Genomic DNA, 13,162 nt, shown 5'->3' with positions numbered 1-13,162 from the left:
GAAGTGCACGCGCAAAGTGAAAGATAAAAAAAACACAACGAAATTGAATGCCTAATTACAAGCACATCGGCCGCACGGCTCCTGTTGACTCCGACCAATTCCGATTGCGGTCGACTGCGATCGACTCTAGACGACTCCGAATGACTCCGACTCCTGACGAGTTCGACTCCGGACGAGTTTGACTCCGGGAGACTCGGGGTTACTCTGGGAGACTTCAGGCGACTCTGGATGACTCTGAACCACTCCGGACGACTCCGAACGACTCTGGGAGACTCCGAACGACTGCGAACGACTCCGAACGATTCCGACTCCAAACGACTTCGACCGACTCGACCGAACGACTCCGGGCAACTTTGGACGACTTCGGACGACTCCGACACAAAGAGCACATCATTAATTTTCGACATCATATTCGAGATCATTTTTAGATCAGTTGTACATTGTAAAATATTTTCCAAGGAAAATAAATTATTCAGAATATTACCATTGTGCAAGGATTGTTTTGAAAACCTCCATCTGTCAACAGCGGTAAACACATGTGAACTGCTTTCCATGCGTGCACGAGAGTTGGAAATACGATTCCCCGCTCAATCGCCTGCCACGATGGATTCCTTGCTGGCGAGCTTAAAACAACGCAACGGTAGGTACATTAGAACGTATTTCTTTTCCTTTTTTGGTTAACCATCAATTGCTTCTGATTGTTTTCGCTCCAGCTCCCGAACCTTCCGGCCGGTACTATGCGGCTCTGCTGCAAGCCGACTGGGGCACGCTGCTCAACTCCAGCACGTTCGCCGAAGTGCTCGAGCATGAAACGCTTCAAACCGATGCTTCCAGTGAGGAACTGCTTCACCTGGCCATCGGCAGCTTGCTGGCCTTTGTCCAGTACAACTTCCTTGGCCCGCGGGAAAAACACACCGAAGGACAGCAGCAGCAACAATTCGACCTTCTAGCCCAGCTTGGTTCCGATGGAGAGGAGCTAAACGTAAATGTAGCGCGAGCGGACTGTTTGCTTGTCTGTAAGAAGATATTCGAGCATCTCGTTAATCTCGCCACGGAGCCGAACGAAGCGCCCTCCGAGCAGTACTGCTTGCGACTCTGGTATCAGCGCTATTTGCTCATCCATCAGCGCTGCATGGACGATCTTACCCACAGTCTGTACGAACGGTTCAACACGAATGTGGCCGCACTGGAGGCAGCCGTAGCCGATGCGGACAAAGCAACGAAATTGGAAACCTTTCTAGAGATACTGTTCGGATTTGTGCAGTTTAAGCGCATTACAAAGTCGGAACAGTGGCTCGAGAAGCTGGAAGCCGTCTCGTCCGTTACCCTGTCGGTGGAGGGTGTGCTGGGAGTGCGCACCAAGTTCCAGCAGAACCCACTGCCCCAGCTCACCCTTCGGCTGCAGGGCGTCAGCGAGCTGGGACTGCCCGGTGCGGTGGAAACGCACGGCCATCTGAAGCTGCCGGCGATACTGAAGCTCGAGGATGAGGTGCGGCTGGAAAAGGTTAAGTTTATGAGCGAGCAGGAGAACGAGGACGTGCAGCTGCCCGCGCTGGTACAGAACATGGTGCTCGGGAAGGTGTAAGTGAAGTGGGAATTGTCTTCTTTCTTCCACAAACAGGTAAATTGTAATCCCGTTTGCTTTTCCTTTTCTAGATACTTTCTGTACGTGTCGCAGCCGAAGGAGCAATTGACGCTGGAAGAGATACAACCCTACATCACGTCGCTCGTTTACCAGCAGCACGGACCGTGGGCAACCCGTGTCGCCACCCTTTTCCTCAACGCCACCACCGAGGCAACGCACAAGCGCACGGTCGACCGATCGTTGCGCCAGATCGAGGACTTGCAGCAGCAGCTTGACACACCTTCGGGTGAAACGGCCGCCATCCCGATAGCGGACCGGCTGTCGATGGCGTTCAGCTCGTGGCCCATCGCCAGCTGGCAGATGAAGGAAAAGCTGGCCGACGTGATGGTCAGCCTGGGCATGGTGAAGGGTGCGCTCGACATTTACCAGCAGGTGCAGAGCTGGGAGAACGTGATCGACTGCTACACGGTGCTCGAGATGCGCCATCTCGCCGCCACCGTCATCAATCAGCTGATCGAACGGAACGGCCCCTCGGTCCGGCTGTACTGCATGCTCGGTGACGCTACGGACGACGTGGACTGCTACCGGCGTGCCTGGGAGCTGTCCAGCGAAAAGAGTGCGAAAGCGCAACGGCACTGGGGCAACTATTACTTCGCGCGCAAGGACTACGCGGCCGCGATCGAGCATCTGCGCCGTTCGATCGAGATAAACTGCCTGCAGGAGCGGATCCTGCTGCGGCTTGGGTACTCCGCCCTGCAGCTGGAGCGGTGGGAGGAGGCCGCTTACGCCTACCGGCTGTACACCTCGCTCGAGAGCCACGGGTTCGAGCCGTGGAACAATCTCGCCAAGGCGTACATCATGCTGGGGGAAAAGGCGCGCGCGCACAAGGTGCTGCAGGAGGCGCTCAAGTGCAACTTCAGCAACTGGAAGGTGTGGGAAAACTATCTGCTCGTTTGTGTCGATACGCGCAACGTTGGCGATGCGCTGAACGCGTACGAGCGGCTGCTCGAGCTGAAGGAGCGCCACTACGACAAGGAGGTGCTGGAACTGGTCGTGCGCGCGATCGTGCTGGGGGAAAAGGACGCCGATGGGGTGTCGTGTGGTCGGTTGAAGCAGAAAGCGATCAAGCTGCTCGGTCATGCCTGTGCCCAGCAGCCCAACAATGGGTATCTGTACGAGCTGGCGGCCGAGCTGGAGGATGCGGACCAGCTGAAGCGCTGCCAGAAGCTGCAGAACGCGTACCGCGGCTACACGCAGTCGAACAGTCAGTGGTCTAAAGCGCCGGAGAGCGCTCTGACGGTGGTGAACCTAAGCGTTGAGCTTTGCGAACGCTCGCTGAAGGCATTTGTGGACGGAAAGCAGGAGACGGACCGGTTAGTGCCGCTACGATCGCAGCTCTCTTCGGCCCGGCTCAGTGGGCAGGCGTGCTTACGCTCCGCTAGCAAGGAAGCGTGGCCAGAGTGTGCCGAACCGTTGGCGGCGCTGGAACGTTTGGTGGAACAAATGACGACCCAATTGAAGGAAGCGATGGCCCAATAGGGGAGCATGTTTTTCTTTCGCTAAGCGAACGCAGACACTCACACACACTTCCCTTCAAATAAAGCATTTATTATCTACTTTTAAATTTAATGCAAATTCAAATTGGTTGTTATTAGCACACGCACGGTTTGATCGAACGATCCGCACACGGCCAGTCCCTGGCGGTCCGGGCTCCAGTCGAAGGTGTGCACGGGTTGCGTGGACAGTGTGGTAGCGTGCAACATTTCCAGCGTCCCTGCAACGCCCTGCTCTTCCCCGTCCGACGGCGTTGTGACCCGTTTTTCCGGATAGTGGCTGCAGTAATAGAAAATTATTAAATTTAAATTCAAAACCACGGTGTAATCCAACGGATTTTCGCTACTTACTAAAGCCATATGCGCACATTGCCCGACCCACCGCCGGTCAGAAAGATGTCCCTGTTCTGCGGCAGATGCTTCACCGTCCAGACGGTCGATTTGGCCCCGCCGATCACACCGTTCGTGCCCAGCGATTGTCCGACCGTCTTCTCCCGCACCGAGGCGAACCCTTTCTGCGAATGCTGCGTGCGCATGTCGTACACAAACAGCCCTCCCTCCAGCGTGCTGACCGCCAGCTTGTTCATCCGTATATCCTTCCGATCGAACTCGACCGCACAGATGCCGTTCTTCACGTTCGTCTCCCAGCGCAGCTTCAGATTCCGCAGATCGATCAGCTTCAGATCGCCATTATCGTACCCGGAGCAAACGACACGCTCTACCGCGTTGTGCGAATCACCAAATCCGACCGCCCAACAGTCACGCCGATTGTCCTTACCAGCCGGGCAAATGTTTGCGACCGGATCGTTCGGTTGCCGCGGGTCCCACACCTTCACCGCACCGTCCCGCCCTCCGGTCACAATTTCCGGCGCACCACAGTTCACCGTCGAGCCACCGGTTGCGTCGAGCGTGTTGATGATCCCATCGTGAGCGGCCACCTCGTACACCGGCGGTGCGTCCATTCGTTCCAGATCGTACACGGCCAGCTTGCCGGCAAAATCACCCACCGCCAGGTGCTCGGTGCGCAGCTTGGAGGCACCGAACGAGCAGCATTTCAGCGACTTTTCCCGCTCCGTCTCCTTCACCAGCTCGAGCGTGCCCCGGTTCAGCTGGTATATTTGCACCACGCCCGTGCCTTTCGGTTTCGACCCGAGCGATACAAACTTTGCCTTGCAGGGTATCCATTTGACGTCGTACACGGAATAGTTGAGCGATTGTTCGATGTGCGATATCATCTGTACGGAGTCCATTGTAGCGGTGGTACAGCGTAGCTCATGCTTCGATTGTTAAGAACGATCTAGAAATGGCGATGAAATGTATTGGTAAGGGGAAAAAAACGCAAAAGCGCAGAGTGCTGCTGCTGCTGCCGGTAACCGTCGTTGCTAGGATGTTTGTAAATAAACTCACGCGTTTGAACGGTACCAACAGCACAGTGGGCGCTAACTGGTCAACATCACAGACATTCGTAAGGAGGGTGTACACTAGTGATGGGTAAAGTTGGCAACAATCTGGAGTCGGCTCCAATCCGACTCGGATCATTTCGGAACCGATTCGGGAAGGTAGGTCCGTCCAGCATTATACGGAGTCGTCCGGAATCGTCCGGATTTGTCCGGAATCGGCTAGAAATGCGTGGAGTCACAGTCATTCGGAGTCGTTGGGAGTTGTTTGGAATCGTTCGGAATCGGTTGAAGTTGGAGTTGTCCGGTGTCATTCGAATTCGTCCGGAATCGGTTGGAGTCGGAGACTTTCGGGGTTAGCCCGAGTTGACCTTCGAAACAATGGCCTGTATAAGAAGTTCACACATTAAGTTAAAGACTAAAAACACAACGAAATGGATTGTTCTTGTAGCTTTGTTTTTGCTACGCTGTCACGGTCGCCATGTGGTAGATTCGGAGACTGTCACGGTCGCCATGTGGTAAGGTAAGTACTCACAACAAGAGTTTTTACACACTTCGGATGACTCCGACTCCGGGCGGAACTATTGGTTCAGATTTTCTTGAATTTTGGAATCGGACTAATAATAGGTGGAGTCGGATCGGAGTCGTGGGAGCACTCCAAAGCGCATAAACTCGCTCCACGGTGCGAGGATTTTTAAATAATTTAGAACAGATAATAAAGGCAATTTGAGCAAACCACTATGTTAAATTGATATTCGTTCATAATTATTTACGTTTTTTCTTCATATTTCGAGAATAATTCCATCCAGCAACGGCCTCATCACCTTCCACAAAGCGTGCACGTGTAGACACTGCTTCATGCAGCACATGCTGAGCAAATTCAACCGAACGCACATACATTCTTGTACCGTCAGTTGAGCAAGAAGGACGCACTCGTGCAGCCAAGCTGATTTTTCCCATCGTGTTTCCAATTGAAAAGGTTTCTCGTGTATCCGTGTGTTCGTGTGTGTGTGTGTGCGAATTACCGTGAGTGAATTTCTCCAGTGCCGTGTGCTCTAATATCCGGTATATCGGCTCGAAGCATAAAAACCCACCTCGTGGAAGCGAACATTTTCCACCGTTTTGTGTGCCTCGCCGTCCACACAGTGTAACACACACTCACACCTATAACAGCCGTTTGAAGCAAAAGGAAAAAAACGTTTTCTTCTCGAAAGGACGATTATTCCCCGTGGTGATCCTGTGCGTGTGTGTGGTGCGGTATCGTTCGGCAGCAGTTGGGCAAATGTGAGAAACACCGTGTGTGTGTGTGCATAAACAGGTTCTTCCGGTCGTCGCGCGAGTTTGGAAACCGGAGTTCGCTTATCTCGGTTAGTTGAAATGCATTTCATTGGTATTGTATAGTGTAGTTGTGATCCTGCGATATTGTCCTGCCCTGGTGGGAGGTCACGTTACCTAGTTTCGTCTTTTTTCCGCTGTCTCTCGTAGTGTACGTCACAGACGCAGACGAAAAATAAAATGCAACTTTCGTTTTCTACACCATCATCTTCATCAGCGGGGGGATTTTTCGGGCGGTGGAAAGCAGATCTTTCCTCAGTTATACTTTTCACGATGAATTTTCCGTATTTTTAGATTTCTTGTAGCCTGTTGTGCGAGCACCACACTCGCCGCGCGCTCTGGCTCTGGCTGTGTATGAAAACCTGAGTGAACCTGAGTTAATCGTGTGCGTGTGACCAAATTTTCCTGCATTTTCGTACGAACGGCAGTTTGTGAGGAGTGAAAGTGTTTGGCAGGAGCTGGGTTTTGCCCCTTTTTTTCGCCTACCGAAAACAAGTGCCTCAGTCCCTGACGTGTGGAGTGTTGGTTTGCTGTGTGTCCTTTTGGCGTGAAATGTGCGTGTGTGTGAAAAGAGTTGCAAACCCTAACCTCGCTTTTGCCTTTGTTGCTACTATGCATGGCACACTCTGATGTTTGATGCGAAGGATGCGGAAGAAGGATGTTGAAGGATTTGTTTTTTTTTGCATCTAGTTGTTCAGTGCACAAAGCGCACCGTTGGCCGGGTTGATATATGGTGATGTGCGTTACAAATGCGTCAGACGCATGTATTACATAAGCGGCGGCGGTGGAAATCGTGGCCTGGGAAAGCGGGAAATTTACAACTCCCCTAGAGCAACGAACAGAAAACTTGAGGTTTTGTTGTTTTGTTTGTCCTTTTTACATCATTACTCCTGACGAATCATTACAACTGCACGACGGAGTTTTCCTGCAAGTCGTCGTCGTCGTTGCCAATTTTCCAGTCACGAGACCAACTTTTCCTGCACAACACGGCGTATCTCTCAGTGTGTATGCGTGGATGTTTGTGTTTGTGCTCCTGTGACGTCTGCAAAGTCCCCGCACCAACACCCCCCTCACAGACCATTGACGAAACAATCGATTTTCCTGCGCCTTCCGTCCCCCCCCCCTAGCATGCCGACTCCTGCCAAACCAGTGTACCAAGAGCACTCGGGAACCGCATTCAAACGTTGTTGCGGAGTGGTGACGCAGGAAACGCCGCCACCACTCTGTGTTCCAGCCGGTAGTTGTTTTCCTATCCCGAGCCGTGGTTTGCCCTTGAAGAAGGGGACTCCCGCGAAGAGAGAGAGAGAGAGAGAGAGAGAGAGCGACAGAGAAAGGGCATACAATGTTCAAACCGATCGATAATTAGGGTAATACGAGCGGGAAGCGCGAAATGTGATGCTCTGTATTGTAGGGCTATTGGAGTATCGGACTGTGGGAGATGCAAGAGACCAGTGAAAGGTTTATTGGGGAGTTTTTTTTTTGCGCGAGTATTAGCGTGATGCATACGTCATACGAACCGCCGAATGGTGTATGAAGGGCTGCCCCTAAAAAAAGGGGGAAGCAAAGTAATACCAAGCTCTCTCTCTCTCTCTGTCTGGAGAGCACGCGGCCAAAGAGAGGATCTCGATCCAAGAAGCCAAGGAATGTTCTAGAAGTCTTGTGTGCCCGTTAATGTTTTATTCAGCGTTTAGGGGATTGATTGAGGTCACTTTTAAGCTTTTAGATTGGCTTCAAACATGCAAACTTGAGAAAAGTATACCAACAAACTATCTAAAAGATTTATCACTGTAATATGCGTTAGCGTGATGAAATGTTCACGTTTTGGTCGCGTGTTTAAGTTGCTATTAGCTTCCTCTCTCTCTCGTTCTCTTGCTTTTATATCCAAACTTCTGCGAGAGAGAAAACCGTTGGTCGTTGGTTTGGTCGAGTTGTGAAATTCGCAACTCCGAGATTGCCTTTTACTGTTTTGCAATCCCCCACCTCCCTGCGAACGATACTCCACTGCACGTTGCCATATCCCAGGATATCCGGAGAAGGTCAACAAAAGGATACGTGACTGCTACCGTGGACGTGCAATAATCAGCTGTTTTTAGTAATGTTTGAATCTTATCAACCTCAATGTTATAGATATTGAGCAAAAACGTGACAACATAATTCAATTTGAATGGATTTTTTTATTACATTATTTACTGTATGTCAGTTTATGTTTTTACAATCTTCCTTTCTACAAGATTTACTACTTCTATAAAATTTTGTAAACGATATTGTACGTACCTCGTCTCGTGATGTTCAATTTTGGCCAGCCATTTTTATGGCACTTAAGATAAGAGGTAAAAAAATTAGCATCGTACAAAGATTGAACATCCCATGGGGGGCCTTAATGATGCATAAAAAAACATGAAATATAGATAACCCCAAAGTGCCCCTCTTCGATAAGATAGGAAAATAATTAATAATCATGTGTGATAGACATGTGTAGCAGGTTTTCCTTAGCAGGGGGTTTTCCTCTGCTATGATCGATTAACACGATAGTGTTCGGGCTAGACGAGGAAGAGATTTGCGTCATACATCGAGTTAGAAAAAAAAACTCCTCAGATTCTGATTGGAGTTCTCTGAGAAAGGTTTCCCGCAGGCGTATTGTCAGGATCAGTGAGAGAGAGAGGATATTAATTGGTTGTGACATTCCGTCCCTTCCTTCCAGATCGCAGACATTCCTTTGGTTTGTGTTATTTGTGAAGAAAATACACTAAAACAGAAAAAGGTCACCTTACACAGTAGCAGCAAACGGAAGAAAATTCATACTGACAGCGTACATTGAAAAGCTATGCGGGTTTGTTTTAGTGTAACCATGACCTGCAGAAGGCGCAAGTAAAGAAAAAAAAGGCAATATACCCTCATCATATACCGAAAGCTTCTGTTCGATGTGGTCCCGTTTTACGACCGTTCGCTTTGTGTAAGGAGTGTGTGTCCGGTTGCTTCGAAGACACTATAAATCTTTTACCGCCCATCATCTTCTTCCTCAGAGTCTTCAAAAGATTGTCGACCTCGTACTGTTTCGATAGCGTTGAAGAAATAAACAAAATTACGAGCAAAAACACAGCACAACCGCCGCAAGTATTGGATCGTCAAATCTACGCGAAAATGGCATAGGCAAAATCTAACAAACAGTTTTTTTGTGTGTATATGCCTTGAGTGGCACCAGAGCGGACACGTTCCTAAGCGGTTAATGTGTTCCCGAGCGCTAACCTTGAGTGGCCGGCCATTGCCGGCTACAGGACACCATTAATCCCCTTGACATCGTACCCGAGGGCAACATCTTCGCAAAGAAGAATGGTCTGCCTGCGTGTGCACGTTGCAAAAACGTGAACAGAATCTCGCTACGGTACAGTGTAGCAACAGCAGCAGGAGGAGGAACTGCCGGTCGTGTACTTTGCTTGTAACCGATTGGCTTAAAACGATGTTGGAAAAATGCTTGCAAAAGATCAAATTACAGATGAACTGGCTCAAGATATTATACAATCAATATATAATCTTTCTTTTTAGTTATGTCAATAAGCGACCGTCCCCATTTCGCTACATTTCGCGAACGAAAGTGACTTCAGCTGGCGTATGGCCAATCGCGAAAGGATGTGGGCCGATCTGTTGCCACCGCCAGAGTTCAACGAACGGCAGAAGCCAATGGGAGAGCGAGCGGTCGGGTCGGGTTGTATGCTGTTGCATTGCCGTCGAAGAGTCGTCGCTGTCGTCTCCTCCTGTGTCTGGAGGAGCGATATAAATTATTCAAGAGCGTGTCGTCTGCATCGACGATACGTTGCGATTTATTGACACAAAGAAACACACACACACGCACACAGGTGAAACCAGGTGTCCCTCATCTTTGGAGCAAAAAGCAGTAAATGTCTAAAAAGCACGCTACATTCTTGGCAACTATCGAGTACTTTTCCTTCGTTTTTGGAAGACACCCGATAGCGTTATGCAAAACGTGTTCAATCTGTGGCTGCTATGTCGATGACGGTCAAATGCAGAGAGGCGTCTCAATGTCATTTCAATTATCCCAAAAGTCAACCCGACGGAAGTAGTACCCCAATGTGTGAGGCAGAATTGATAATTTTATTGCCAGTAAAAACAACTTGTTGCTGTCGTGGGAATAAGTGGGTAAAGAAAATTGGCACAAATTTAGATCCTTGTCATAAATTAACGAATTCTTTTAAAAGGGAAGGAGGGTGCGATGCTGGCTGACTTTTTCATTGCATTAAATCATATTTCATTGAGTGCGGAATAGTATTAATCATTGAATTACAAAAAAGGAAAGAAGATTGATTTTTAAAATGGTAAATTTTTAACTTTTAATGGTAAGATATTGGCAAACTGCTCTATAACTGCCCTAACTCATGAATTGTTTTAGTATGCTTTTAGGTTCTTCCCGTGCTGTCGCCATGTAGATGATGTAAATTTGATCCCAGCAAATTATTCCACTTTACTGAAGATCTACTACGCAGTGCCGGAACTGTACACACGAAACCACATTCGATGCGCTCTATCGACCACACTAAAACGTGCGCATTTGTGCCATTTGCAACTGCACTCGATGTGTCGGTTTTCATCCCGGCCGAAACAGAATGAAAATTGCATAAGTTTGTGCAAATAATAGAAGCGTACAAACAAATCTTGTTATACTACGGGAATCCACGCTGTTTGGTCGCTCGACACATTTTGATTGAGTTATACGTGCGGGTTCAATTTACAACCCGTAATCCGTAAACGGAGCAGCTACGAGCTCTTTTCTGCAGCAACGCGGCGACGACACGACATTCCTTTCCCGTGTACGCGTGGCTGTGTAGTAGCGCAATTGATTAAACTCGATTCCATCAAGCGTGACACGATGATGGTAGTAGATGCGCAATTGAATGTTACATCACGTAGAAGTATCATTGAAGGGGTTGGTACACAGAGCGTGGGGCGGGAGAGTAGTAAATGCATTAAAATCAGAGTAATGCAAACGAAGGAGATGATCGCGACAGATGGTGCAATTGGATTCCGTGCAGGAGATTCCGGGAGCTTGTTTACTTCACGTGCTCGATACTTTCGCATGATTATGAAATATTACTTTCTGATTTTTTAAGGTGTAAATGTGGTTAAAGTGATGTTAAGACAGGCAATTAGCAGATATTTGCCAATTTGATGGGGATCGACTTTGACCTAGTCGTTTACAGTGTTAATTTTTTGGCAGGGTAGATTTAATATTTCTCAATTTAAAGCAATTATCTAGCTACATGTTGTAACACATTTTAATATAATATGGGATAGAATGAAAAATATTAACCGTCGATTTAACCGTTTCGATGCATCGCTTTAGCGCAAGGTGCGAAAGTCGCACGAGCGTGTGGCGCTGATCGGTGTAGAACCGGCTGCTTCGCCGGCCGGCCGGCATTATTCGCTCTCACTTCGCCGCCCCCGTGCCAGGAACGATCTGTCTAGACAGCCGTAGAGGGGATGCAACGGAGACGCCCGTGGTCATGGTGGCCTTCTGCCGCACTTCTGCAGGGGATGTTACCGTTGGGTATGGCTTAAAATAGAGAATTAAAAGCACCCAGTTCAATTATTGCACACGTCATTGCGTGGCTGCTGTGTTGAGCGTTGATTTTCATCATCTTAGCGCGCGGCGTCCAATTGCGGATTCGCCTTCGAGCAATAGACCGGTTTTTCTTTTCCTCAGGTGGTGGTTATCTTCCAAACAACATTTCTACTGTCTGTCAATTACGCCCATTGAACGGCTTCATTCTGATTGCTCTGAAGTTCATCTTTGCAAAAACGGGTTCAATGGCACGGGGATGAGAAGAAGGCTGCCCGAACAGGTTCATTAATTCCCTGTGGGCAAGATTGAGGAAAAGCGGAAATGGAAAAAGGAGGAACGATTTGTAAAATCCATTCCCTAAGGTTATTAGTATAGGCGATATTACAGGCTGTTCTTTTTAGCTATCGTGTGCTGTTAATTGGCTTTCAATATCTAGAAGTGTTCGATAAGCCATAGCCAACCTTCCTTCACTGCGCCTATCGACCGGCAAGGCGAGCTCCCATCAACCTTCTCGGGCTAAAGTCTCGTGCTGCTCACGATCGCATTGGCGCCGCCGACCGACCGACTGACCGACCTGTTTGCCTGGCGCTGTCGCTCCTTAGCGGCTGCTCAGTGCCGTCACTGCACTGCCGAACCGGTCTCTGACGGGTTGGTACTTCGCCCTCGAGCTCGTCGCTCTCGGCAAAGAGAGCAAGAGAGAGAGAGAGAGTGTATGTGAGCGTGGCAGATAAAGAAGCCGCAGAGATAGTGGAAGCCCTCTATCGCTCGCGGCTGTAGGCCGGAATTAGAAGGGGGTCGTTCGAGATGTAGCACGCATTCGGCTTCATTGTTCACTGGCAACGCTCGAACTTGACGGTTGTGTTGTCGTCGCTGCTCTTGCGCTCTTGCGATCGCGATCTATACACACGTGTGTGAGATTCTATACGTGGACACCCAGTGTTCTCACAGTGTCCTATAGGTGTTATAGGTGCCTAGTGTTCACAAGTTCTGTTTTACATTTCGCAAGTAAGTGCTCTGATAAAAGCCGAACAGTGTAGAGCAGAGATTTGTTAATTTCCGGTGTGTGGTGAAATTGTGGTCCATAGAGAGATCTAGAAGTTTTTTCTTTCGAAGTTGTACTCACTCGCAAAGAGCAGCACTGCTTTTCTCCGGCTCGATTCTCCTCTTTCCCGGGTTTCGTTTTCGGAGCGTACATTCACCAAGACCTACGCTAATTGGAGAAGACCTTCAGAAGCGGGCAGTGCCGTCTTGTGGGCCGCTGAAAGAAGAGAGCCAGCCGGCGTCAGTCTCCGTGGTGGTGAGCGTTTCGTGGACGGAAATAGAATTCTATACCGCCTCTGTAGAGTAGTTCGAGGCGTGTGAGGCGTGTTTCGAAGAGTACAGGCAGCCAGTGCTCCACCGCCACCGCGTTCTTCGTCACGAGACTTGTCGTGTGGGGAGCGTAAGGGAAGAAGCAAGCTACGATGGTGTGGTGTCTTCGCTGACGACCGACCATGAGTTGCCCTTCCCATCAGCAGGCCGCTCTGGTGGAAGTTGTGCGATATAGAGACGATATGTGTATGTACTTTTTAGATGCTCCGTTAAGAGCAGTGCCACACGTTTCGCACGTTTTCAACGCTCTGTGCGCGTAAATAAGGCAGCCGGCCGGCTTATTGGAGGTTGCTCGTCTTCTGGTTCCACTTCGCACGACCGAAGATGATGACGGACGAAGGAAATG

General features: G+C 49.4%; 3 protein-coding genes across 7 annotated transcripts in view; 2 read left to right on the top strand and 1 right to left on the bottom strand.

Moving 5' to 3' along the window:
• Positions 1-506: 506 nt before the first annotated feature.
• LOC120895848 (tetratricopeptide repeat protein 27) lies at positions 507-3,220 on the top strand. The gene is made up of 3 exons (XM_040299527.1): positions 507-640; positions 714-1,581; positions 1,657-3,220. The coding sequence occupies exons 1-3, from the start codon at positions 553-555 to the stop codon at positions 3,122-3,124; spliced, it is 2,424 nt and encodes an 807-aa protein (XP_040155461.1). The 5' UTR covers positions 507-552; the 3' UTR covers positions 3,125-3,220.
• Positions 3,173-4,548, bottom strand: LOC120895849 (WD repeat-containing protein 92). The gene is made up of 2 exons (XM_040299528.1): positions 3,490-4,548; positions 3,173-3,418 (listed from the first exon to the last, which is right to left on the bottom strand). Exons 1-2 carry the CDS (start codon positions 4,386-4,388, stop codon positions 3,211-3,213), a joined length of 1,107 nt encoding a protein of 368 aa, XP_040155462.1. The 5' UTR covers positions 4,389-4,548; the 3' UTR covers positions 3,173-3,210.
• Positions 4,549-5,441: 893 nt separating this feature from the next.
• Positions 5,442-13,162, top strand: part of LOC120895665 (glutamate synthase 1 [NADH], chloroplastic) — a 28,853-nt gene continuing 21,132 nt past the window's right edge. For 2 of the 5 annotated variants that reach the window (XM_040299206.1, XM_040299202.1), the window contains exon 1: positions 12,237-12,450. The gene's annotated coding sequence lies outside the window, so the exon portion shown is untranslated. Of the gene's footprint in view, positions 5,903-12,236; positions 12,451-12,723; positions 12,743-13,162 lie in introns of those variants that run through there. The other 3 variants (XM_040299204.1, XM_040299203.1, XM_040299205.1) reach the window with 3 other exon arrangements.

Source organism: Anopheles arabiensis, chromosome 2 (genome assembly GCF_016920715.1).
Source record: "Anopheles arabiensis isolate DONGOLA chromosome 2, AaraD3, whole genome shotgun sequence".
In the NCBI taxonomy this organism is placed as follows: Eukaryota; Metazoa; Arthropoda; class Insecta; order Diptera; family Culicidae; genus Anopheles; species Anopheles arabiensis.
This window is presented reverse-complemented; position numbering and strand designations above follow the sequence as displayed.

Coding starts and splice junctions, on each gene's coding strand:
- LOC120895848 (XM_040299527.1), top strand. CDS start 553: ATGCGTGCACGAGAGTTGGAAATACGATTCCCCGCTCAATCGCCTGCC. Junction 641..713: donor GAGCTTAAAACAACGCAACG/GTAGGTACATTA, acceptor TTTTCGCTCCAG/CTCCCGAACCTTCCGGCCGG. Junction 1,582..1,656: donor AACATGGTGCTCGGGAAGGT/GTAAGTGAAGTG, acceptor TTCCTTTTCTAG/ATACTTTCTGTACGTGTCGC.
- LOC120895849 (XM_040299528.1), bottom strand. CDS start 4,388: ATGGACTCCGTACAGATGATATCGCACATCGAACAATCGCTCAACTAT. Junction 3,419..3,489: donor AATGTGCGCATATGGCTTTA/GTAAGTAGCGAA, acceptor CTATTACTGCAG/CCACTATCCGGAAAAACGGG.